This window comes from Gambusia affinis, linkage group LG01, assembly GCF_019740435.1.
Source record: "Gambusia affinis linkage group LG01, SWU_Gaff_1.0, whole genome shotgun sequence".
In the NCBI taxonomy this organism is placed as follows: domain Eukaryota; kingdom Metazoa; phylum Chordata; class Actinopteri; order Cyprinodontiformes; family Poeciliidae; genus Gambusia; species Gambusia affinis.
In genome coordinates, this window is record NC_057868.1 from 39808234 (window position 1) to 39830663 (window position 22430).

At 40.1% G+C, this 22430-nt stretch overlaps 1 protein-coding gene across 2 annotated transcripts in view; it reads left to right on the forward strand.

Annotated features, from left to right (window-relative positions):
* Positions 1–22430, forward strand: part of lama5 (laminin, alpha 5) — an 87990-nt gene that overhangs the window by 38218 nt on the left and 27342 nt on the right. The window contains exons 12-45 of one of the 2 annotated variants that reach the window (XM_044128158.1): positions 693–833; positions 1449–1586; positions 2157–2291; positions 3354–3488; positions 4169–4306; positions 4500–4552; positions 5066–5165; positions 5241–5293; positions 5987–6092; positions 6169–6268; positions 6844–7000; positions 7884–8022; positions 10107–10249; positions 10822–10925; positions 11077–11230; positions 11788–11951; positions 12832–12946; positions 13501–13598; positions 14410–14635; positions 14718–14844; positions 15582–15721; positions 15981–16096; positions 16173–16384; positions 17298–17499; positions 18319–18463; positions 18618–18758; positions 19901–20062; positions 20140–20247; positions 20330–20413; positions 20943–21173; positions 21311–21424; positions 21498–21628; positions 21715–21795; positions 21897–22111. In XM_044128158.1, coding sequence (XP_043984093.1) covers positions 693–833; positions 1449–1586; positions 2157–2291; positions 3354–3488; positions 4169–4306; positions 4500–4552; positions 5066–5165; positions 5241–5293; positions 5987–6092; positions 6169–6268; positions 6844–7000; positions 7884–8022; positions 10107–10249; positions 10822–10925; positions 11077–11230; positions 11788–11951; positions 12832–12946; positions 13501–13598; positions 14410–14635; positions 14718–14844; positions 15582–15721; positions 15981–16096; positions 16173–16384; positions 17298–17499; positions 18319–18463; positions 18618–18758; positions 19901–20062; positions 20140–20247; positions 20330–20413; positions 20943–21173; positions 21311–21424; positions 21498–21628; positions 21715–21795; positions 21897–22111 — 4608 coding nt within the window. Of the gene's footprint in view, positions 1–692; positions 834–1448; positions 1587–2156; positions 2292–3353; positions 3489–4168; positions 4307–4499; positions 4553–5065; positions 5166–5240; positions 5294–5986; positions 6093–6168; positions 6269–6843; positions 7001–7883; positions 8023–9458; positions 9589–10106; positions 10250–10821; positions 10926–11076; positions 11231–11787; positions 11952–12831; positions 12947–13500; positions 13599–14409; positions 14636–14717; positions 14845–15581; positions 15722–15980; positions 16097–16172; positions 16385–17297; positions 17500–18318; positions 18464–18617; positions 18759–19900; positions 20063–20139; positions 20248–20329; positions 20414–20942; positions 21174–21310; positions 21425–21497; positions 21629–21714; positions 21796–21896; positions 22112–22430 lie in introns of both variants that reach the window. The other variant, XM_044128160.1, reaches the window with a different exon arrangement.

Genomic DNA, 22430 nt, shown 5'->3' on the forward strand with positions numbered 1-22430 from the left:
TCTAAGCTTAGTCATATAGCAAGTGTTTATCTAGGCTAACTAGAACGTTAGCATAGATATAAAATTATAAACTAAGCTTATATCTATGCCAATTTATTTCTTGTTCAGTTATGCCCAAACTGAAGAGGACATAGATGTTTTAGTTAATTATTGTTTAAGTTTCTGGTCATTATTCAAATTTTTATGTTAGACAAAGAACAATTAAGATGAATTATGATGAAAGGTTTTGAAATTATGATTGTTTTTTTAAGTGTATCCAAACCTCTGGATTTCATTGGGATTTTTTTCTGGAAAAAGTAAATATAGTTTTAATTAAAACCATTTTTAAAAACCCTTTAAAGAAGACCAGGGTAACTACTTTTTGCAGCGCTCTGCAGTGGGTGGTTGTGATAGGTTTCATCAGATTAGTTTGAGGATTACATTGTAATCACGCGACTGAAACCTGAAACAAAATGAGGTTTTAGCTCTTTGTGTTTTGGGAACAGTAGCAAACGTCTGACCTTGACTCCTTGTGAATTATTCTGTGTCTACCTCAGATATTTGAGGGAGTGTTGGGAAAACTCTGAAAAGCAGCTTAGAGGAGATAAGCTGGTCTAAAAACACGGATCACCTGCAATCTGCTGGCTCTTTTCCAACTTTTTCTACAGTTTTCCTCTGTTTTTCATACTGGTGTGACTGTGTTTTCCACGCAGACTGTGAATGCAGCGCGGCAGGGACGGTGGATAACTCGTGCAGGCCGGACCCTCGGACCCGGACCTGCGTCTGTAAACCCGGGTTCAGTGGGGCTCACTGCGACGCCTGCGCTCCGGGTTTCTACGGCCTCAACTGCCAGGGTGAGAGACGAGCGACGCTCCGTCAGAAATCCAGACTGATCCGTTATGAACAGTCTGGACTCATCTGTCCAAACATGGCGGACAGGAACACCAAACATGGCGGACAGGAAGTTCATATTTTAGATCTTAGATTTTCAGGATTTATCCCGAAGAATCTGGAATTAAAGATTTTTTCAGTCCCTGCTCTCTTCCTTCACCTCATCTATCAGATGAAGCTTCATTCCTTCTGTTCTCTATCCATTCCTTTTCCTTCCTTTCTTTGTCTTATCTTTCCTGTCTTCCATTCTTCCATCCGTCCAACCATCCTCCCTCCCTTCCTTTCTTCCTCTCTCTCTGTCCATCCAGACCAAACTGAAGTTAAAGTTTCAGTTTGTTCAAATGACTCAGAATATTAAAATCATAATGATTCATTTATTTTGTCTCATAGATCTGTTAAGAATTATCAGATTCTGTTCTGTTGCCCGGTTCTGTTGCCCGGTTCCGTTGTCCGGTTCCGTTGCCCGGTTCCGTTGCCCGGTTCCGTTGCCCGGTTCCGTTGTCCGGTTCCGTTGCCCGGTTCCGTTGCCCGGTTCTGTTTCTGCCTCTCTCTCACTCTGTGTTTGTGTTTCCGAACAGCCTGCCAGTGTTCGGGTCCTGGCTGCCTGGACGGGTCATGTGACCTGGTGACTGGTCATGGAATGTGCCAGAACGGTTTCCATGGTTACCATTGTGACCAGTGTGCGCCTGGTTACTTCAACTACCCCCTCTGCCAGCGTGAGTCGCCTCCTCCGCCCAGGGACTTTTGGGCCTTTTTTGACTCTGAAAGTTGCCCGACTCAAATTTTCACTCATTAGTTGATTCCATAAAAATAAACCTGTTTTATTTATTTTAAAAAATAATTTGTAATTCAGCTCTTGTTCTCATAATTTCTGGTGCATTTACCCTAAAATTTCCAACCTTGACTAACTGAGTAAAAGAAAAGACTAATAAGGTCAAACAAAACCAAAAACTTCATTGCTGTTATTTTTTTATTTTTGTTGTTTGTGTGTCAGATTTAGAGGCGTACCAGAAACATACAAATGCAAAGGTTCCGCCTCCGAGTCTATATAATTATTTAATCAAAATGAATGTGTTAAAGTCACGGCCGTGGCTTAAAGTAAATAAAATTTTATTTTTTATTTCCTTAAGTTGGATAAATGCATTGAAATCTTATAAATCAACATAACATTCAGTGAATATATTTTAAAAATGTATACATTTTGGACCGACTCCTTTTCTTTTGCCCGTACGGCCACTGCAGCATCTTTAGTTGGACGCTCCCTGACCTCTGACCTCTCTCTGCAGTGTGCGGCTGCAGCGCAGTCGGCTCTCTCCCTGAGCGCTGCGACGAGTCGGGGCGCTGCCTCTGCAGGCCGGAGTTTCAGGGTCCGCGCTGCGAACAGTGCAGATCTGGGTTCCACTCCTTCCCCAACTGTCAAGGTAACCAGCCTCAGCCGGACCCAATCTGTCTGTTCTGGTTCTGCCACCAGCTCACATATGGAAGCACTTCATCTGAGCCTAGACTTTATGGAGTGGCACAGTGCTTCATAAAGAGTAGGTTTTTGTTAGACCAGGTGGGAAAAACGAGAAGGGAAATGTGAAAATATGAGACGGGTCTAGTTCAAGGGTTAGGAAAAACAAAATGGCGGCTCCCAGAGTGTTTTTTGATGTTTTTTAACACATCGACTACAGGACGGGATTCAGCAACAATAACTTCAGCTAAAACCTGTGGAGAATCTGACACCAATGTCAGATTCATTTTGGGACTTTGTTGATTAAATTTCAGAATAAAAGTCAAAATATCTTTATACATTGTACCCAATATGTGACTAATTCAATTAAAAAGTACTTTTTGTTTTACAATATGTTTACAGAGTTGATAAAATATGCAGTCAAATAAACATTGATTACCCCCACATACAATCAACAATCAATACTCAATGTGTGAAACAAAATCAAATGAAATTCAGCTAAACAGAAAAAAAGTACAAATGCATAAAGAAAAATTTGTGTATAAATATAGAGATGAAAGAGTTTCAATCATTCAACTCTAAAGCCTAAATAAAATATCACTTTCTTATTAAAAAATATTAGATGTATGAATTAATGTTAATCTTATTACATGCTGTTCTTTTATTTTGTTCCGTTCCACTCATTCATTTCAACTTTACTTTCCAAAAATGTATAATATTAACAATAAATCTTATTTATAGGCATCTTTCTTGACACCTCTGGACAAAATACAGAAAATAAATTAAAAGTTACAAAATGGAAATAATAAAATTAATAGAATAGGAAGATCAGAGGGCAGCAGATAAAAAAATCTGTTTTAAAATGTTTTATGAATCTCAAAGGAAAGTTTTGTTTTGTCATAACTCATCATCCAAATATCTTTAGACTGAATTTTGGCACTTTTTGTCCTCCCTAATGAAACAGTCTAATATAAAAACATGAATGTTTGTTTCTTTGTATCTAAGTTTAAATATTTTTCCTTTTTCCCAGAATGCTCCTGTGATCCTCGCACCTCGTTCGGTACCAGCTGCACCGTGTCGGGTATCTGCCACTGCCGACCCAATTACGGCGGCGCGTCATGTGACCAGTGCGCCCCCGGTTACTATGGCTACCCGAGCTGCACGCGTAAGTCAGAAAAACACAGCCTAAAATCAAACAAATTTATTGTGGATCCAAAACCTGAAAGGATTTTCTGTGATGGAGTGTTTGGGCCGCTGGAGACGGAAGAAAAGGAACCAATTTCTGCCAGGAACTCAGATATTTTCTGATTAATCTCAGAAATTTTTGACATTTGAAATTCTGAAATTTCCCCTTTTTTGTAGAATATTTTTGACATTAATGTTAAAATTGCAGCATTTTGACATCAACCTTTTTATGACTTAGAGTTTATAAGTTTCCTTCTTTTTAGATTTTACATGTTTGTTGTATTAAAAGAAAATCCTCAAATTTTTAGTTTCAGTTGAATAACAAGATTTGAGCCAAAATCTTCCAAAATCTATAAATTTCTATATTTAGTGAACTTTAAGAGGGAATCGAAGCTAATGCAAAGTCTCTGGTTTTTGCTAAGACTTGGTTATGAAAAGACGGATATTTACATTTTCCTGTGTAAGAAGACAATATTAGTCATTTTTTACCATGATTACAAATTATAAGTTTCTGCATCTCTACGGGCAAAATTTGGATCCTTTCTGAATTTCAGTTGGGGGCCACACAGAATGAGTTGGAGGGTCACAAATGGCCCCCGGGCCTCATTTTGGACGCCGCTGATTGAAAGCATGATGTGACTGTGTGTTTCTGTGTTGCAGCCTGCCAGTGCTCCCCCGCCGGGTCGCGGTTCTCCACCTGCGACCAGCAGACGGGGCGGTGCGCCTGCCTGCCCGGCGTGGCCGGCCTGCGCTGTGACAGCTGCGCTCACGGCTCCTACGGCTTCCCTGACTGCCAAGGTGATAAAACGGGAAAAATAATTACCGCCTGCAACCCGGCAACAAACATCTTACTGCTGGAGGTGGAAATATTGCAGAACAAAAGTGGATCTGTTACACAATTTAGTTGTTGTTGTTCTTGAGTTTGAATTGGAGCTCTACATAAATTATGAAATGTCCAAACTGTGCTCCCTGTTTTCTTTGCTCCTGCCAGCTGGCACCTGCCACCCAGCCGGATCCGTTCAGTACGTCGTGCTGCCGCCTGTTGTAAGTCCTGCTGGGTTTTTCTCTCATGCTTTCCAAAGCTTCACATTTTTAACAGTTTTAATTTAAAGCTGCAGTACGTTACTTTTAAAGGAACATGGTTTTTACATTTTGTTAAAACATCTTATCCATATCATGTTTATGAGATGGATAAACATCTCCTCCCTGAGCTGCTTCTGCTGTCTGGAGAAATGAGCCAAAAACAGCCAATCAGATCCAGGATGAGGGGCGTACTGCTGTCAATCAAACTCTAGTAATCGCTGCTAAACCTGTTAATGGTGGAGAAACAATTTACCATTACAGAAAACAACACTTTGTCCACCGATATCGGTGGCTATACGTACAAGCCTTAGCATTCACGACAGGCTATGCAAGATTGTGATTGGCAGCGCTAAGACCCGCCTCCTGGCTCTGATTGGTTGTTTCTAGTTAGCATTGGGATAAGACAGAGTAGCAAATATGGAGAAACAATATGTATTACAACACTGCAGCTTTACTGGACTCTGGTGCATGCAGGGTGAGTGTGAGTGCCGGCGTCATGTGGAGGGCCCGGCGTGTGACAGATGTAAACCTCTGTACTGGAACCTCTCCCCTGACGCCGCTGGCGGATGCTCCAGTAGGAAATCTCACACATTCCTCATTTCTATGGATGCAGCCCGTAGATCTAACAGCTGTCTGGTTTCTCCTGCAGGCTGTGAGTGTAACATCGCTGGGACGCTGAGTGGGGTTGCAGAATGTGTACAGGTGAAATGAACATTTCTTCCTCCTCTGAAAGCATCTCTACACCAGCTGGAGAGGCTGATAGCTGTGAAATATAAGTCTAGCTCATCTTTCAAACACTTTATAAATCATTATAACTGTTTATTATGCATCAATTAAAGGTGAGAAGGAGACAAAATCAACTGGTTTCTTACCAAATAGTGAACCAACTCTGTTCAGTTTTTCAGACTACTTTGTAAGCACAATAATCATTTGTAGACAATTTTTATCATCTAGTCTTCTTCTCTCCCTTAATTAATACATCATACAAGTTATTAATGAGTTATAAAGTGTTTATAGATGAATTTCTAACATTAATTATTTCTTAGGCGTAACTTTCACTTATAACAAGACATTTTCACAATCTGCCTGTGGAACTAGAACTAGGAATTATTTACTTAAAACAAGCTACTATATCTTACTGAAAAGTTTCTTAGAGGTAAATTTTGTCTTTTTTCAAGTGTAACAAAATATTTGCAGTAGAAACCAAACCAAAAGTACTTGATGAAATTGTATGTTTTTCCAATTAATTTTAAATAATATCGTCAATAAATTAAATTTCCTCTGGAGGATTTTATTTCCTGATGAGTTGGATGTGAGAAATAGTTCATGTCCTTGGCATATTTTTATGTTTTTCTCCATTTTTTAATATATTTACTGTATTTTTGTGTTTGTCAGGAAACTGGAGAGTGTCACTGTAAGCCCGGCGTCTGCAGTGGAACATGCTCCACTTGCAAACAGGGTTTCTACAACCTGCAGGCTCACAGTTACTTCGGCTGCCGGGGTGAGTGACAGCCGATGGATTTAAAGCTCTGTTTTTCTACGTTAGCTGGTCGCTAATGTGCATTGGTGTTTTTCAGGTTGCCAGTGTGACATCGGAGGCTCGGTGGGTCAGTTTTGTGGCCAACAAAACGGTCAGTGTGACTGCAGACCCAACGTGGAAGGGCCAAAGTGTAACCAGTGAGTCTGAACTGCATTATGTTCTCATAAATGCAGAGATATCCTCATCTTTACCCCGACTGTGACTCTCTTTATGAAGCATCTCAACATAAGACGCTAAATCATAAATGTGTGTTGTACATAAAAGAAAAGGGAAGCAGGGCTTTGTTACTAATTGTCAACACGACAAGTGGATGACAAGGTCAGGAAAAAGATTATAAAGAGAGGGAAGTTCTGTATGACGGCGGCCATTGCAGATGGAAAAAAAAACAGGAGTAAATTTCTGCCTGTCATAGTTATGCTAGCTTGACTATGACAAACTTAACATGTAGATGTGCTGCGGAATCTGGTGGGTTTCCGTTCAGTAAAAAAAAACCCAGTAGAGCTGCTGTCAGATGGTTGCCATGGCAACTGGTCTATGTGGAGATACAAAGACCCTGAAAAAGGACAAATAAAAGTGACTTTGTTTACTTGGATGAAAGAATAAATCCTCCTTTTGCCTTCCAGCGTTGCGCTCCTGCACCAAACTTCTGGATGTGGACGGGAACATTTTTAAAACGCCTTCACGGTTGTTTGTTTGTGTCGTTTGCCTGCAGGCCTCGTCTGCATCACTACTTCCCGGATCTGCACCATCTGAAGTTTGAGATAGAGGAGGGAACCATGCTGGACGGCCGGCCGGTGAGATTCGGTTACGACCTCCTGGAGTTCCCAGACTTCAGCTGGAGAGGTTACGCCCAGATGTCCCAGATCCAGGTAGGCTGACTTTATTTGTCTTATTAAAAACTATATTATATGTAGAGATATGTAGATGACTGTGGCCCCTCTTTCTTTGTTTTCTTTCGTGAATGAACAATGTTGGACATTTCTCTTTGGTAGAATCAGACGGTGAAAAATATTTCATTAATGGTTTTCTTATGAATTGAGCCTGATGATCATTAATTGTCCATGTTTTTAGGGAAATATGTTTATCATCACCTTTCTGGAGGCCAAAAATTAAAAAGTTAGCCTGTCAAGATAACAAGTTTTGCTGGACAATAAATTGTCCCAGAAATTATTGTGATAAACGATAATATTGTTGTTTTGAGACCGTTTTCAAGTAATAAAATGCTAATAAGATAATAATGCAAGAACACATTCTCAAAGATGGATAAACTTTAAATCCTGATGAACATTTAACCCTGGGACTGGAAGACATTTTAAATATCCCAAATAAATAAACAAAAACCAGAAACAATAAACAAAATGGACAGAAATTGTCCTTCACCAGAAGGGAAAGTTGAGACCAAAACACCAAACTGAAGACTTTTGGTAGAAAGACGGAAGAAAAACGGAAATGTTTGAGTTTGTATTAATTTATCATGTGATTTATTGATTTATTGGTTATTGGTTACTGCGAAGCCCTGATCACCAAAGAGAAATGTTCTGATTTAAATAAAGGATGTTTGGTATTATAGGTGATGGTATTAAACTTTCCTTTTGGTCGATGTTGGTGATTTCTCTGTGAAGTTTTCCTCTCTCCTTGGTTATTTTTCGTTTTCTTTTCTCTGTCGGGTCGTTTTGCTTCCTAACTTTTGGCTCCTCTGTTTGTCTGTTTTCCCATCTTCTCTTCCTTCCTGATTCTCCGTTTCCTTGGCAGTCCAAAGTTTTGGTGTCGGTGTTTGTCACCTCTCCGGACCTTTTCCGTGTGGCGCTTCGCTATAGCAACAGGGCCGGTTCTGCTGTCTGGGGCAGAGTGTCGGTCATGGAGGACGGCAGGAGTTACTACTGTGGTAACTGTGAGTGACAATGAGGGAAAAATGCATTTTTTTGTCTTTTTGTTCAAATATATTTGGAAAAGAAGGTGGTGGATCCGAACCTCTTTTCTCTAAATAATGTTTCTGAGCTCATTTATTCATCTGGACTTTCAGTTTTATCTTCCTGCTTAACAACAAACACTTTTTTATTTTTTACAAAATTTGTTTATCAATAAGAAAAAAAAAATCCATACTTTTGGGGGTGGATAAGCAAATTCAGACTGTAGGCAGACCACAAATTCATTAGATTAAACATATAAAAATGACTTGATCTTTCCTGCTTATTAAATTTTTTTTTTTTTTTTTTTTTTTTTTTTTTTTTACAAAATCTGTTTATCTTTAAAGATTAAGAACATAAAAAGAGCTTTGAATTGTTCACTTATTAAAAGAAAAACAATTTCCGCATTTTGGGGCGTAAACAGGAAACTTCAGGCGGCATAAAATTAATTTAATTAAAAATTAGTTTGGAATTTCTGTTTTTCTATTTTTTGCTTAACATATTTTTTTAACAAAATCTGTTTATCTTTAAAGATTCAAAACATAAAAACGGCTTTGGATCGTCGACTTTTTAAAAATAAAACAATTTTCACATTTTTGGGGTCATTAATTGTTTTCTACCAAAATCTTTACCATTCTTGACTTGGGGTCAGGGGTCAAACAAAATCATTTAAAGGGCCACAAATGGAACCCGGGCCACCGTTTGGACACCCCTGAATAAACCCATTTAACAAAACATGCAACCAGAAATGAAAATATTAATCTCTTAACTCTCTTCTCGTTTTCCTCGTTCATCCCAATCATAATTATTCTTCCCAGGTGAAACAATAGAAGAAAACTAATATGTGAACGCTGATGTATTTGTTTGTTGCAGAGATCAACAGCTGCTCTAATGATCCGTCAGAGTCGGTGTGTCGGTTGCTTTTTTATTTTAAACTGAACCGAAACATTAAATTCTGCAGCACATCTACATGTTACGTTTGTCATAGTCAAGCTAGCATAACCGACTGACTTCCCTCACCATTTTAAATTAAAATTTTAAAAAATCCTGTTATGTAGTTGTTCAATTGTTGACATTTAGTAGCAAACACTATTTTCTTTTATGCATCACACATTTAAGGTTAAGTTGACAGTTTTGGGATGTAGACGTCAGATTGCGACGTGTTTATAATGTTCTTGCAGAATCAAAAAGCGGTAACGGTCGTGAGTCTCTGGTGGAGAAGCATCATCATTCCCACCTGTTCTGTCACACGAAGGTCGTTTGTTTGCAGCGGTGGCCGGCTAATGCAAACTTTGTGGTGGTGACTTCTCTTTCTGTCCTTAAGCTCCGTATATTTTCCTCTTGGGGCCACAGATCAGTAGACATGTCAGCATGTAAGACTTACGCATCTTCTTTCTCACCTCGGACCCGGTCCTGGTAGACTGCGGTGAAGCTCCAGGTTTATGTGAGCGAGGCAGACGTCTATCTGACTCGATTCATCCTCAGATATGTCAATACTGAGGGAGTCACCTCCAGCGGTAAAATAACAGCCTATCAGGCCAACCGCAGAGGTACGTCCCACCCAACACTGCAAAAACACGCAATCTAACCAAGGATCTTCGGTCGAGCTTCCAGTGCAGATATCTTACAACACTTGAAAAAAGACTAAACTTACTTAAAAGTACATTTTCAGGAAGAAATAGGATCTTAATATTGATGAAAAAGTTATTGTCTCATTGGCAGATTATTTCATTTATAACAAGATATTTTTCCAGGTTATAAATTAAATATTCTGCCAATGAAACAAGAACTTTTTCATCAATATTAAAGGAATTATTTACTTAAGTTCCTTTTTCCTGCTGAAAATGTACTTTCAAGTTACTTTTGTCTTATTCTAATGTTGTAAGATTTTTGCACCAGACCAGAAAATCCTACTTGGTCAGATTTTGTGTTTTTGCAGTGAAAACAGCAGATTATCAGTTCTGTCTCTTCCTGAGTTCCTCCAACACTTCACTGATTTTCAGTTGAACTTTCTTTTGGACAGATTTGGAAACTGATGCAGTTTTTCCTCTGATGTTTGGGTTTTAAGGTTCGGAACAGTCCAAACAAATCGTCTTTGCTCCGAGTGTGCAGCCGACCTTCGTCAACGTTCCCCAGAACAGCTTTGTGGAGCCGTTCGTGCTGAACCCCGGGTCCTGGACCGTCGTCATCGAAGCGGAGGGAATCTCACTGGTAACACCGGCAGCGTCAGGCGAACGACGTCACTTCATTTCCCTGTTCATGCCGTCATTATGACTGTTATCATTTATCTATTATAACTATTTTATTTTTTTCTTACTTTTTCTCTCCTTTTTCTGTTTTTGCTTATTTCATTTATCTTTTCTAAACATCTTTTGTCTTTAATTTCTGTCCTGTTCTTTTACAGTTTTTATTTTCTGCTTTCTATTTCCTTAAATTTTGTTTCTGTTTTTTTGTTTCATCTTATTTTCTGTTTTTACCTCTTTGTCGTCTGTTTTTCTCTTAATTTGTTGTATTAAAAAATGTTTTTTTATTAATTTTTTCTTCATTTTTTCATCCACTTTGCGGTTATTCAGTTTAGAGCTTCAACACAGTTCATTGAAGTTAATAATAATGATAAAAGTTATATTTTTACAGAATTATTTCTATTTGCAGGATTTTGACTCGATACAGTTGCAGATTTATATCTAATAACACTTTTATCATTATGTTCATTGATCACACCGCTGAATATTGCAGTGATATTTTATTCTTATTGTCAGTTTTTATTGTTATTTGTCTTCCAGGACTACCTGGTGTTGCTGCCCAGTGCCTACTATGAAGCTCCCATCCTGCAGATCAGAGTTACTGAGCCCTGCACTTACAGCTCTGTGCCTGAAAACAGCCAGAAGTAAATATTATTATTTCATTTTTCAAAGGATTTTGTTCAGGCAACCTTAATTTTAATGCCTTTATCACTATAAAATATTAAAATAAAAAATTTTCTATTCAAAATTCATTATCATCTCTAAATTGTCTTTCTTTTAAATATATTTATCCAGCTGTCTGCTGTACAAGTATCTGTCCCTGGACTCTTTCCCCTCCATCTCCGGAAACGATGCCAGCTGTCGCCATGACAACCACCTGCCGCGGCCATGCCCCACCGAGAGGGTGACGCCGCGCCACCCGGACATGGCCGTCTGCAGCGGGCTGGATGTAAGACGACCGCTGGAATATCTTATCATTTCACGTTTTAAGAGTAATTAAGTAATTAAAGCTGCAGAATGTAATCTTTATTTAAATAAAAGTTCTTTACATGTTAAAATTATTATTACGTAGATCATCTGTGGAAAAAATTCAAGCTTCTCCCAGAAATTCAGAGCCAGGAGGCGGGTCTTAGCGCTGCCAATCACTCTCTTGCTCATCTCCTCCACTTTGCTCATCGCTAAGCTACGGTTGGTTCACCACAATATAGCAATCAACCAATGCTGAGCTAGTTAGCATAGCCATCAGACAAAAGGCTTCTCCTTTAGCACACTTAGAGGCGAGTACATGAGGTTGATTGGCAGCGCTAAGACCCTCCTCCTGGCTCTGATTGGTTGTTTTTGGCCAAGGAGGAGATCAAACGTTTCTCAGATTATCTGTCCAATAACAAACTGTCATGAGATGCAGACAGTTTTAACAAACATTAGAAAATAACATATTTTTGTGAAAGCTGCACACTTCAGCATTAAAAGAGGGAAAGATGTTGTAACGGTTCGGTTCTGGTCCAGATCAGCATCGAGCTGCGGGGACGTCTGGGCTCTCCCGGAGACTACACGCTGGTGGTCGAATACTCCAGCGAAGAAGAGCTGCCGCAAACGCTGAGCGTCGCCGTCAACTCGCCTGGAGCGCCAACGCAGCGCCACCTAGTGACGCTGCTGCACTGCAAGTTCAGGTGAATACAAACACCTGTCCACCCGTCCGCCTCTCTGACCCACTTCCTGTTTATCTGGAACTGAACCACACAAGTATTTGATCTAGGGCTGAACCGATTAATCGTGATTAATCAACTGTTTAAATATCTGTGAACGATTAATCGTTAACTGGAGTTTACAAACTCATTGTCACATTTCTGGGGACAAAAACAAAGAGCTGTAATTAAGCCACAACTGTACAAAAAATATTCATTTGTCATCGACGATGAAAAACTTTCTTTTCTGTAAATTTGTCCTGAAGAGCACTGTAAAAACACAAAAATATTACCAAGGATTTTTGGTCTAGTTTCCAGCTCAAACGTCAAATTACTTTTAAAATAAGGCCAAACCAAATTATAAGTAAGTTCAGCTTGTTTTAATACAATAACTCCTTAATATTGAAGAAAAAGTTTCATTGGCAGATTATTTCACCTACAAAATGGGAGAAAAATCTTACCTGCCAGTAAAAATCAATATTGTCAATATTAGGGAATTATTGACTTAAAACAAGCTGATATTTCTCGCTGAAGTTACTTGTAAGTCAGTTTTGTCTCTTTTTAAAGTGTACCAAGATATTTACACTGGAAACTAAGATTTTGTGTTTTTGCAGTGTTGGACTTTCTGCTTCCACCTTCACCTTCGACCCTGAATGTCTGAAGTTTTTACTAATTAATGACGGTGAAGCAAATCTTTCTTCCCAAGTAAAAAAATAATTTGAAGAAGAAAACGGATCCATCGTGTCGTCCTGAGTGTCCAGATGAGGATGGAAACGAGTTCTGACCGTTTTGTCTGTCGCCTCCGGTTTGTTCTCGCTCGGCGGTTCTTTCATCACGTCTTCGTCTTCCTGTCTGCGTTCTGCAGCTTCCTGTGTCGGGTCGTGGCGGTTGACGAGCAGAACAGGGTGGCGGTTTTCTCTCTGGCCGCCGCCGCCGCCGCCGACGTCCAGCTGTCGTCGGATCGCGTCTCCTTCTTCCTGGTGAGAATCGTTCTTCTGTCCCGTCACAAAGTCGAGACACATCCGTTTATCGTCACTGGAAGATGAAGAACCAGAGCTCTGAATACATCGGGCTCCCAGCAGCTAGATGGGGAGGGGCGCCGCGACTTTCCAATGTTTACATCTTTATAATCAGAGAAGGAAATAAGTCAAGCAGAAATGTTGATGTTTGAAATATTTTTTATTTATTCTACAAACGATCAAATGTTCACTCAGGAATGGTTTTTATTGCATGTTAGCCAATAAAATATTGATTTTAAAAAGGAATTCAATTGTTTAATTGCATTTGTTAATGCATTTCTGATATAACTAGTTAAATGAATTTGTTTTAATTGATTAATTATCAGGATAAGTGATTAATTTATAACTAAATTAATTGTTTGTTGCAGCTTTAATTACGAGATAAAGTTTTGAAATATTTCTTTCACTCTCTAAAACAAGGACCAGAAAATCTAAACGTTTATCTCATTATTTGAATTAATGTAGCTGGACGTGTTTAAACTTTTATCTTTTCAACGTTTTTTCATGGTTTGCAGCACAAAGTTTACCTGGTGCCCAAAGACGTTTTCACCCTGGAGCTCATTGAGCCTGGACTGCACTGCATCGGGACGCATGGACAGTTCGCCCCCGACAGGTAAACACACAGATTACACAATCTGAAATTATGACCACAGGTAAACACACAGATTACACAATCTGAAATTATGACCACAGGTAAACACACAGATTACACAATCTGAAATTATGAAAGTGGAACCGCAGTAATTTTGAGAGGGAGATGATGGTTTGTTTCCGTAAAACGCCGCATAAAGAGCCGTTCCTAAGTAGGCGGAGCTTATTGCTCCAACGCCGATGTCTCTTGGCTGGATTTTCTTAATTTAATTTAAGGAGTTAATTTAAAAGTTCAGGATATTCTCTCCACCTCTTATAGTTGGCAGGAGTCAGTTCGTTCCAAAAATCTTTGAAATTTTTAGATTAATCAAAGATTTTCTAGAAAAAAAAAAGCTCCCAAAAAAACGAAGAAAAACTTTGAAATGTTGAAAAATTCAAATCTTTTCTAGATAATTTCTGAAATTAATTTCAAAAGTTCTGCTTTCAAAATTTTTAGACCTTTGAAGAGCAAAAAAAAAAAAAAAAAAAAAAAAAAAAAATATATATATATATATATATAATATCTTTTAAGGTTAAAATGGCTGAATTAATTTGTCAATAAATAATAAAATATTAAACATAATTATTATAAAAGTCATGAGAAATGGGAATATGTCACTGTCGCGTGAAAAAGCTTCTTCATGTGTGATTTTTAATGGAAACACTAAAATCGCAGGTTTTTCTTCATCATTGGTAAAGATGTTGTAACGTTTTGACCAACATTTGTGTGAATTTGTGACGGAAACGCAGCTGCAGAAATGATGACCTCACGTTGTGATTGCTCTCCGCCGCAGCTCCTCCTGCGTCCCGTCCCGCTTCCAGACGCCGTCGGACTCTCTGGTCCTGAAGGAGGGCCAGAGCTCGTCCACGGAGGACGCTGCGGTCCAGGCGGTCCAGGCGTCCCCCGCCGCCGCCCCGCCGCTGTCCCCCAACCAGAGGGACGAGCCGGTCTGGATGGGAGACGTCCGGCCGCCGTTTGGAGCCGACAGCAGCTTCCACATGCGCCTGGACTCGCTGCAGGTTTGAAAGCTGCTGATTTAAGCAGATGATCATTTTACAGTTACTTCCTGTTTAAGTTTCCCTTCACGTCTCCGTTACCCAGAATGCAGCAGTGTACTCGACTCGCCTCCAGGCTCTGGGCCGTTACGTCTTCATCCTCCATTTTCACCAGCCTCTTCATCCCACATTTCCAGTCCAGGTTTACATCAGTGGAGGCGTCATCTGGCAGGGTAGCAAACACTGTAAAACATATTTCACACATTTTACAGATCGACTAAATTTGTTTCCTTTGACCAAAAAAATCAATGTGTGAAATTAAAAAAAATTTTTTTTTAAATGCAACAATTGAATAAAGATGTTATGACTGCAGCTTATTATTATTTTATGCAATATTAAAAATACTAAAAATGCAGTTAAATATCTCAACTCGTTATTTTAAAAAGGAAACATTTAATTTCCTTAAAATGTAATAAAACAGCATTCCTTTGATGTATGCTTTTACAAATCAATCCTGATCAAAATAAATTGCACAAAAAATTGTGTACTTACAAAATAATAATTAAATGAAAATATTATGTATACAGCTTGTAGCGAATATTCTTGAATATTCCAATGATTAATTGATTAATCAAATAAAAACAATTTTCAAATTCCTCAGATTTTTAATGTTACCATTTAAGCTTATTTAACACAATATTAAAAATATTAATACATTTGAAAATAAACATTTTATCACCCAAAATGCAACAACCCAGCATTCCTTTAGTGAACGCTTGATTATTCGTTGCACAGGAAGCATAAGCAGCTAATATTTAAAATATCAACATTTCTGCACTCTATGCATCCATAGAACCCAGTAGAGATAATTACGGAGCTCTAGCTGACTTTGATTCTGTGTGTGTGTGTGTGTGTGTGTGTGGGTGTGTGTGTGTGTGTGTGTGTGTGTGTGTGTGTGTGTGTGTTTCAGGCCAGACCAACGCCTCGTTCTGCCCCCATGCTTACGGCTGCAGGAACGTTCTGGTTTCGGAGAACCAGATCATGCTGGATGTGACCCAACACGACGTTTTCCTCACCGTTCAGATTCCTGCAGGCAGAACTTTGTGGCTGGTGAGATTTTCCTTTCGTTATCAGATGATCAAATTGATTCTGTTCTTCCAAAATACGCCGAAAATATGAGACTGAACCACCCAACTCTGATCTGAATCTGTTGCAACTCTTCAGAGTTGTTACAGATTAAATTTTGACACTTTTTGACCTCCCTAATGGAAAACTAAAAAAACGTTACTCATCTAAATGTAGCTGGTTTCTAGCTGTCCCTGTTGGTTAGTAATGTGAAGGAATGAATTCCTGTTTAATGTCTCGACAGGATTACGTTCTCGTTGTTCCTGAGCGGAGCTACAGCTCCAGCTACCTGAACGAAGAACCTCTGGACAAATCGTACGACTTCATCAGCAACTGTGGACAGAACAGCTTCTCTGTGAAGTCAGTTGCCCAAGCGGAGAAATATTTGATTTAATGTCTTGCTGCTTCACTGACGTGGTGAACGTTTCCGCTGCAGTCCCGCCGCTGCCTCGCCGTTCTGCCTCAGCTCGGCCGTGTCGCTGTCGGCGTTTTTCAACAACGGCGCGATGCCCTGCGCGTGTCACGAGGCCGGAGCCAAGAGCGCCGCCTGCGAGACGTTCGGCGGCCAGTGCCAGTGCCGGCCCAACGTGATTGGACGGGACTGCTCCATGTGCGCCACGGGATACTGGGGGTTTCCCAACTGCAGGCGTGAGTCGAGTTGCTTTAAGGTCCAGAATCCGTGAAAAATGTAGTCCAGGAAGTTTAGAAATTTAAAATACAGTCCATGTTTCACATTAGTGCATATATTTCATAAAAATATTCAGAATTAAAGGCAATCATCTATTCCATTCATTTATAAAAGTTAGCTTCCAACTAAATATTTAACAAGCAAGCTAAATAATTAGTTTAAAAACTTAATATTTAGCTCAGAACTAAATATTTAGTTGTCAAACTTAATAGTTCATGTGAATCTAAGTATTTAGCTTGCTAACAAAATATTTAGTGTGCAAGCTAAATAAAGTATTCAGTTCCAAATTGAATATTTAGCTCCTGATAAATACTTAGTTTTATTAAATATTTATTTAGTTAGCTAGCTAAGTAGATATTTACCGTTGCTCCAAACTACACATTTAATTAGCAAACAAATTATTTAATTTGAAGCTACATATTTAGCTTGCTAGGTACATACTTAGTTTCATAACTAAATATTTATCTTCAAACTAAATATTTAGTATGCAATCTAAATATTTAGCAAGCTAAATAGCAAATTAGTGGACGGGACTGGTAAACTAAATATTTAGCATCATTCTAAAAATTTAGTTTGCAATTTAGTTTTAGATTGCATACTAAATATTTAGTTGGCAAGCATAACTGTTTACTTTGGAGCTACACAGTTAGCTTGCTAACAAGATTTAAATTATACAATTCAATAAGAATTAAACAGTCGATTTGTTTTGTTTTGTATGAAAATAACAAACACAACATTAATTTGATGTATTACTATTATAAAAATTTGTTTCAGTGGAAATAAAGCATATATTCCATGTTCACGTGTGTATATTTGATGACATTATTGTAGAGGGACATTTGCCTGGCTGTCGGTAACGTCTCTCCCCTGCAGCCTGTAACTGCGGCACCCGGCTGTGTGAGCCGGTCACCGGGGATTGCATCTGTCCGCCCCGGACTCTGCGCCCCGAGTGCATCCAGTGCGAGCCGCAGACCTTTGGCTGCCACCCGGTGGTGGGATGTGAGATCTGCAACTGCTCTCGGCCCGGCATCGTCTCTCCTGACGTCAGCTGCGACACGGACAGCGGACAGTGCAGGTAGAATTAAATTCCTTCAGTTTTTATCAGATATATACAGACATCCATTTCTAGGAAGTGGAAACGAAGTGGATTCTGGGAAAAAAAAATCTTACCAAGTATTTTTGGTCTAGGTTATAGTGCACTATCTTAATACACTTGAAATAAGACAAAACTAAGTTAACGTTTCAGCAAGAGGTAGAGACTTGTTTTAAGTTTATAATTACTTAATACTGGCAGATTTTTTCACTTATAACACAGAAAAAATGTTTTGATTAAAGTGTAAAAATCTGCCAGTATTTGTACTTTCAAAGTACTAATAATTTATCAATATTAAGGAATTATGTATGTCATACAAGATCCTATTTGTTCCTGAGGAGTTACTTATTAAAAAATATTTAAAAGAAAAAAAAAGTTGAAATTTCTGAGCTTGAAAATTGTAAAATTTTGTTAGAAAAACTGAAATTTTGAAATTAATCTCAGAAATATTCTGTAAAAAAACATTAAAAAAATTAGAATTATTTTGCAAGATTTTGATTTTTTTTTATTTTTTTTTTTGGAGAATATTTTTCTAAAATATCTATGATTAATCTTAAACGTTCTGAAATTTACAGAAGAAATTTACTCCTATCTACAATCAGAGCACTGTACGCCAAATTTATACTCAAGTAAGAGTAGCACTACTTCGACAAATTTTACTCAAGTAAAAGCCAAAAGTAGCTGAAATTTTTTTACATTTTCTAGAAAATTAAGAAAACCAGACAGACACACCAGCATCCAAAGAGTGAAGAGTTTGATGGCTGAAGGATTACATTTAAATCAAAAAGTCTGTGTCTCCAGATGCAGGAACAACATCGTTGGCCGCCAGTGTGACCGCTGCGTGCCCGGTTTCTATGGTTACCCCAACTGCAGACCATGCGACTGCAACGAGGCGGGAACCGAGGAGGAAGTGTGCGACTCCTTCACAGGACAATGTCTCTGCAAGGTTGGAGAAACGCCCAAAACTGTCCCCCCTTTTCAGGCACCACCAACAGTTTGAGCAGCTCAAAGTATGTGTGTGTGTGTGTGTGTGTGTGTGTGTGTGTGTGTGTGTGTGTGTGTGTGTCTGGGTGTGTCTGGGTGTGTCTGGGTGTGTGTAGGAGAACGTCCAGGGCTCCCGATGCGACCAGTGCAGGATCGGTACCTTCCACCTGGACCCTACCAACCCTAAAGGATGCACCAGCTGCTTCTGCTTCGGCGCCACCGACCGATGTCAAAGCTCGGACAAAAGACGGACAGAGGTAGCCGCCGTGGAACCGATTTATGTCCTGATCCAGGATCAGCTGAAACGAGACGTCATGTAGCTAACAGGAGAAGCTTTCCATTTCTTCAGATGTCTGTTCTGTCATCATCCATAATTCGATGCGCCACTAAGGATTTATGAACATGGATGTGTTAAAACATGAAGATGCTGGTTTCACTCACGCTGTTCCAACGTTCTCCTCAGACCTGCAGCCGTCTGTAAGATGGAGATCTTCGTTTTTATTTATTGATTATTGGCTGTCCTGTTTGGCATCAACATTCCCATTTCTGAGGAACTGAGGCAGGATTGCCTTACGTCAGTCACATCCGGATGGAACTGATTCATCGTTCTCATGTGACGTCACACGTCCGTAAACGTTGTAACTGACGGCCATCTTGGTAGGCAGTTGCTCTGATAACAGCCAATGCTAGCTTTGAATTAGCTCTCGCCTCGTTCTTAACTTATAAACAATATAAGTTTATTAAAACTATTACTTGGCAACAATTGCTGAGTACTCTGTATAATACTAAGATAAATATCAGTGATATGTACTGTATCACTTATCTGTCAAGCTAGCAAAATTAGCTTAGCCTATGTAGCTTTTATCTGCTAGCTAAGATGGACGTGTAGTCTTTGTGTTTGTTACTAGATGTATTTACTCTGCTAGTCACCAGAACCTTCTTATTCACACAGAGTTCATACGTCCTTTAAAAATCCACAGTGATTGTTTCAGTTCGTCACTGTCCAGCCGTGAAGCTCCTCCATGCTGTACGCACTCTTCCTGTTCACCAGGTACTGAGGTCAGAGGCAGCTTGTCCACATTGTCTGAAATATTTTCCTTCTCCGTCTCATGTGGGTCGACAGCAGGCATTTTGTTCATGTAACTTTCCACATATTTTCTTTTTGTTGGTTTTGAAGCCATGCTTTGACTGGACTTTGCTACCAAAATGGCGCTGATCGCTGCAGGTTCAGACTTATGGAAACTATGAACAGATCAGGGGTTTCCAATCTTGGAGAGCTTCTATCCTGCCACCTTTAGATGCATCTTTTCTCTGAGTCCTTCAGCTCTGGAGTCTTGGTAAACTTTCCTTTGTTTCAGGTGATCTAAGTTTTCTCCTGAGTTATTTCTGTGTTTTGCAGATCATGGACATGGAAGGCTGGGTGCTCCTCGGGGCAGACAGACAGGAAGTACCCGTGACTGTGTATCCTGATCAGGATCTCATAGAGGCGGACCTCAGTGACGTGCCCGATGTCTACCAGGACCTCCACTGGCACGCACCGAAGAAGTACCTGGGAGACAAGGTACCAGTGGACTGTCCAGTTTAAAATCCATTGAATTAATTGGTTTTATTTTAGTTTTTTACTTCTCATTCCTCCAGGTTTCGTCTTACGGCGGTTCCCTGCGGTACCGCCTTCACACCCAGACCATGAGAGGAGACACTCTGCCTCTGCCGGCTGAAGCCTCCCGACCCGACATTATTCTGAAGGTGCGAAACACCCAGCCGGGTTGGACCGCAGCATCCAAACTGCACATTAATTAATCTCTGTGTTTGTTCCTGTGGCCTGTAGGGGAACCAGATGACACTGGTGTTTATGGAGAGAGAATACTCGGCGCCTGAAGACCTTCACCTGGGAATTGTTCACATAGTCGAGGTAAAGTCACCAAGTAAAAGAAATCTAATTAATAGACAAAAACCAGGACTCGCATTGTTTTTAAGATCATATTAGGCTTTATGTGGTTGTTAAACTTTTGCTCTGAATCCATGTTGAGTAGTTTAGATTTAAATAAAAATTGTCCCAGAATGAGGCCTTGAGGAACCCCACATGCAAACTTTGTTTGTTCATATTAACATTTACTAATTGACACAAGATTATAAGATTTGAACTAATTTAGATTACAATGTAATGTGAAGTGCTTTAGCCTTGATAAGGAGCCATGCAGACACAGGCCATTTACCACAGCAAGAGTTATTCGCTCTAGTTTTGTCTGTCAATCAGTTTGTTATAATCTATTGTGACCAAAGCAGCCCAGATGTTCAGTAAAGCTAGTTTTTAAAGCCGTATGCTTCTGTTTCTAGGATCTAATATCCCCACAGTTCCTCCATATGTTGGGAACCTGCATCAAAAGGACTCTAAACCCCTTTTCCTTCTTCTTCTTCTTCTGTTTTTCCTGTCATTACAGGGAAGCTTCCGTCACGCTCGCACTGGCAACCCCGTCTCTCGGGAGGAGTTGATGATGGTTTTGGTCAACCTGGAGTCTCTCCAAATCCGAGCCCTTCACTCTCAGTCGGCCCACTCCGTGTCGCTCCATGGTGCCGTGTTGGAGGGGGCAGCGGACCTGACCTCAGGTCGCCATGCCAACAATGTGGAAATCTGCATGTGTCCGGCCAATTACCAGGGAGACTCCTGTCAGGTGAGGAACTAGACAGAAAACGATTTCTATTCATTCCTCTGTCTAAGAAGTCTCTCTCTCTTTTTTTTCTTGGATTCAACTCTGCAAACTTGAGCTAAAATGTTTAGTAGATGCTTGATGTTCCTTTCTGCCTGTAGAAATGTGCTCCAGGTTACTACAGAGACACTATTGGACTCTTCCTGGGAAAATGTGTTTCCTGTAACTGTAACGGACATTCGGACCAGTGTTTGGATGGATCTGGAATCTGTCTGGTGAGTTTCACTTTCCTTTCTCAAAGCTTTTTGACTTTTTTAGACTCTAAACTCCGCTCTACATGCTTTCCAGAGTTGCCAGCACAATACAATCGGAGATCACTGTGAGAGCTGCAGGGGAGGGTTCCTCAGCAACAACAGCCTGGAAGGACAGGCCGTGTCCTGCTCCAGTTGTCCCTGTCCGCTCAGGGCTCCGTCCAACAAGTCAGCCTTCCTTTCACGCTCTGAGCTGCTGTTTTTTCACTCTTACTGAGTTTTCCAGGAACTCATCCTGCTCTACCTTTGTGCAGCTTTGCAGAGGGCTGCGTGCAGCGGAGTGACAGGATGCAGTGTCTGTGTATGCACGGCTATGCTGGACCAAACTGTGAGAGGTAATCATAACTTCTCCTTAAAGCAGCGGGAAAACACACTCCAGGTTCAGCTACTTGGTTCAGGCTCTTGCTTGTTTGTAACTTTGTTCCCTGTTACTCAGGTGCGCCCCTGGTTTCTACGGCAACCCCATGGTTCTGGGCAGCAGGTGCCAGCCATGCCACTGCAACGGTAACACGGACCCGAACATGCTGTTCACCGACTGTCACCCTCTGACTGGAGAATGCCTCAGCTGCATGCACAACACGGCAGGACCCCACTGTGACATCTGCGCTCCTGGTTACCATGGAGACGCCATACACGCCAAAAACTGCACCAGTGAGTTCAGCTTCAGGCCAACATATATAATCCAAAGAAGTAACTTTTCTCTGGAAACAAATCATCATGCAGGACTCAGACAGTGTCTGCTTTAAATGCTAGCTCAGTTGGTCGGGGATGAATATTTTAATCTCAAGGTCGCATGTTGAGCTCCACGTTGGGCGCCAATTTGTTGAGAGTTGTGTGTGGAAAATCACAGAAGGGATTTGTGATTTGTCAAATTACTTTTGTAAATAAAGCAGAAAGGACTCAGTATCTTCCTGCTTTACTCAGGCCTGCAGATAGACTAGCTTAATCACTAAAGTATGAGACTTTTAAT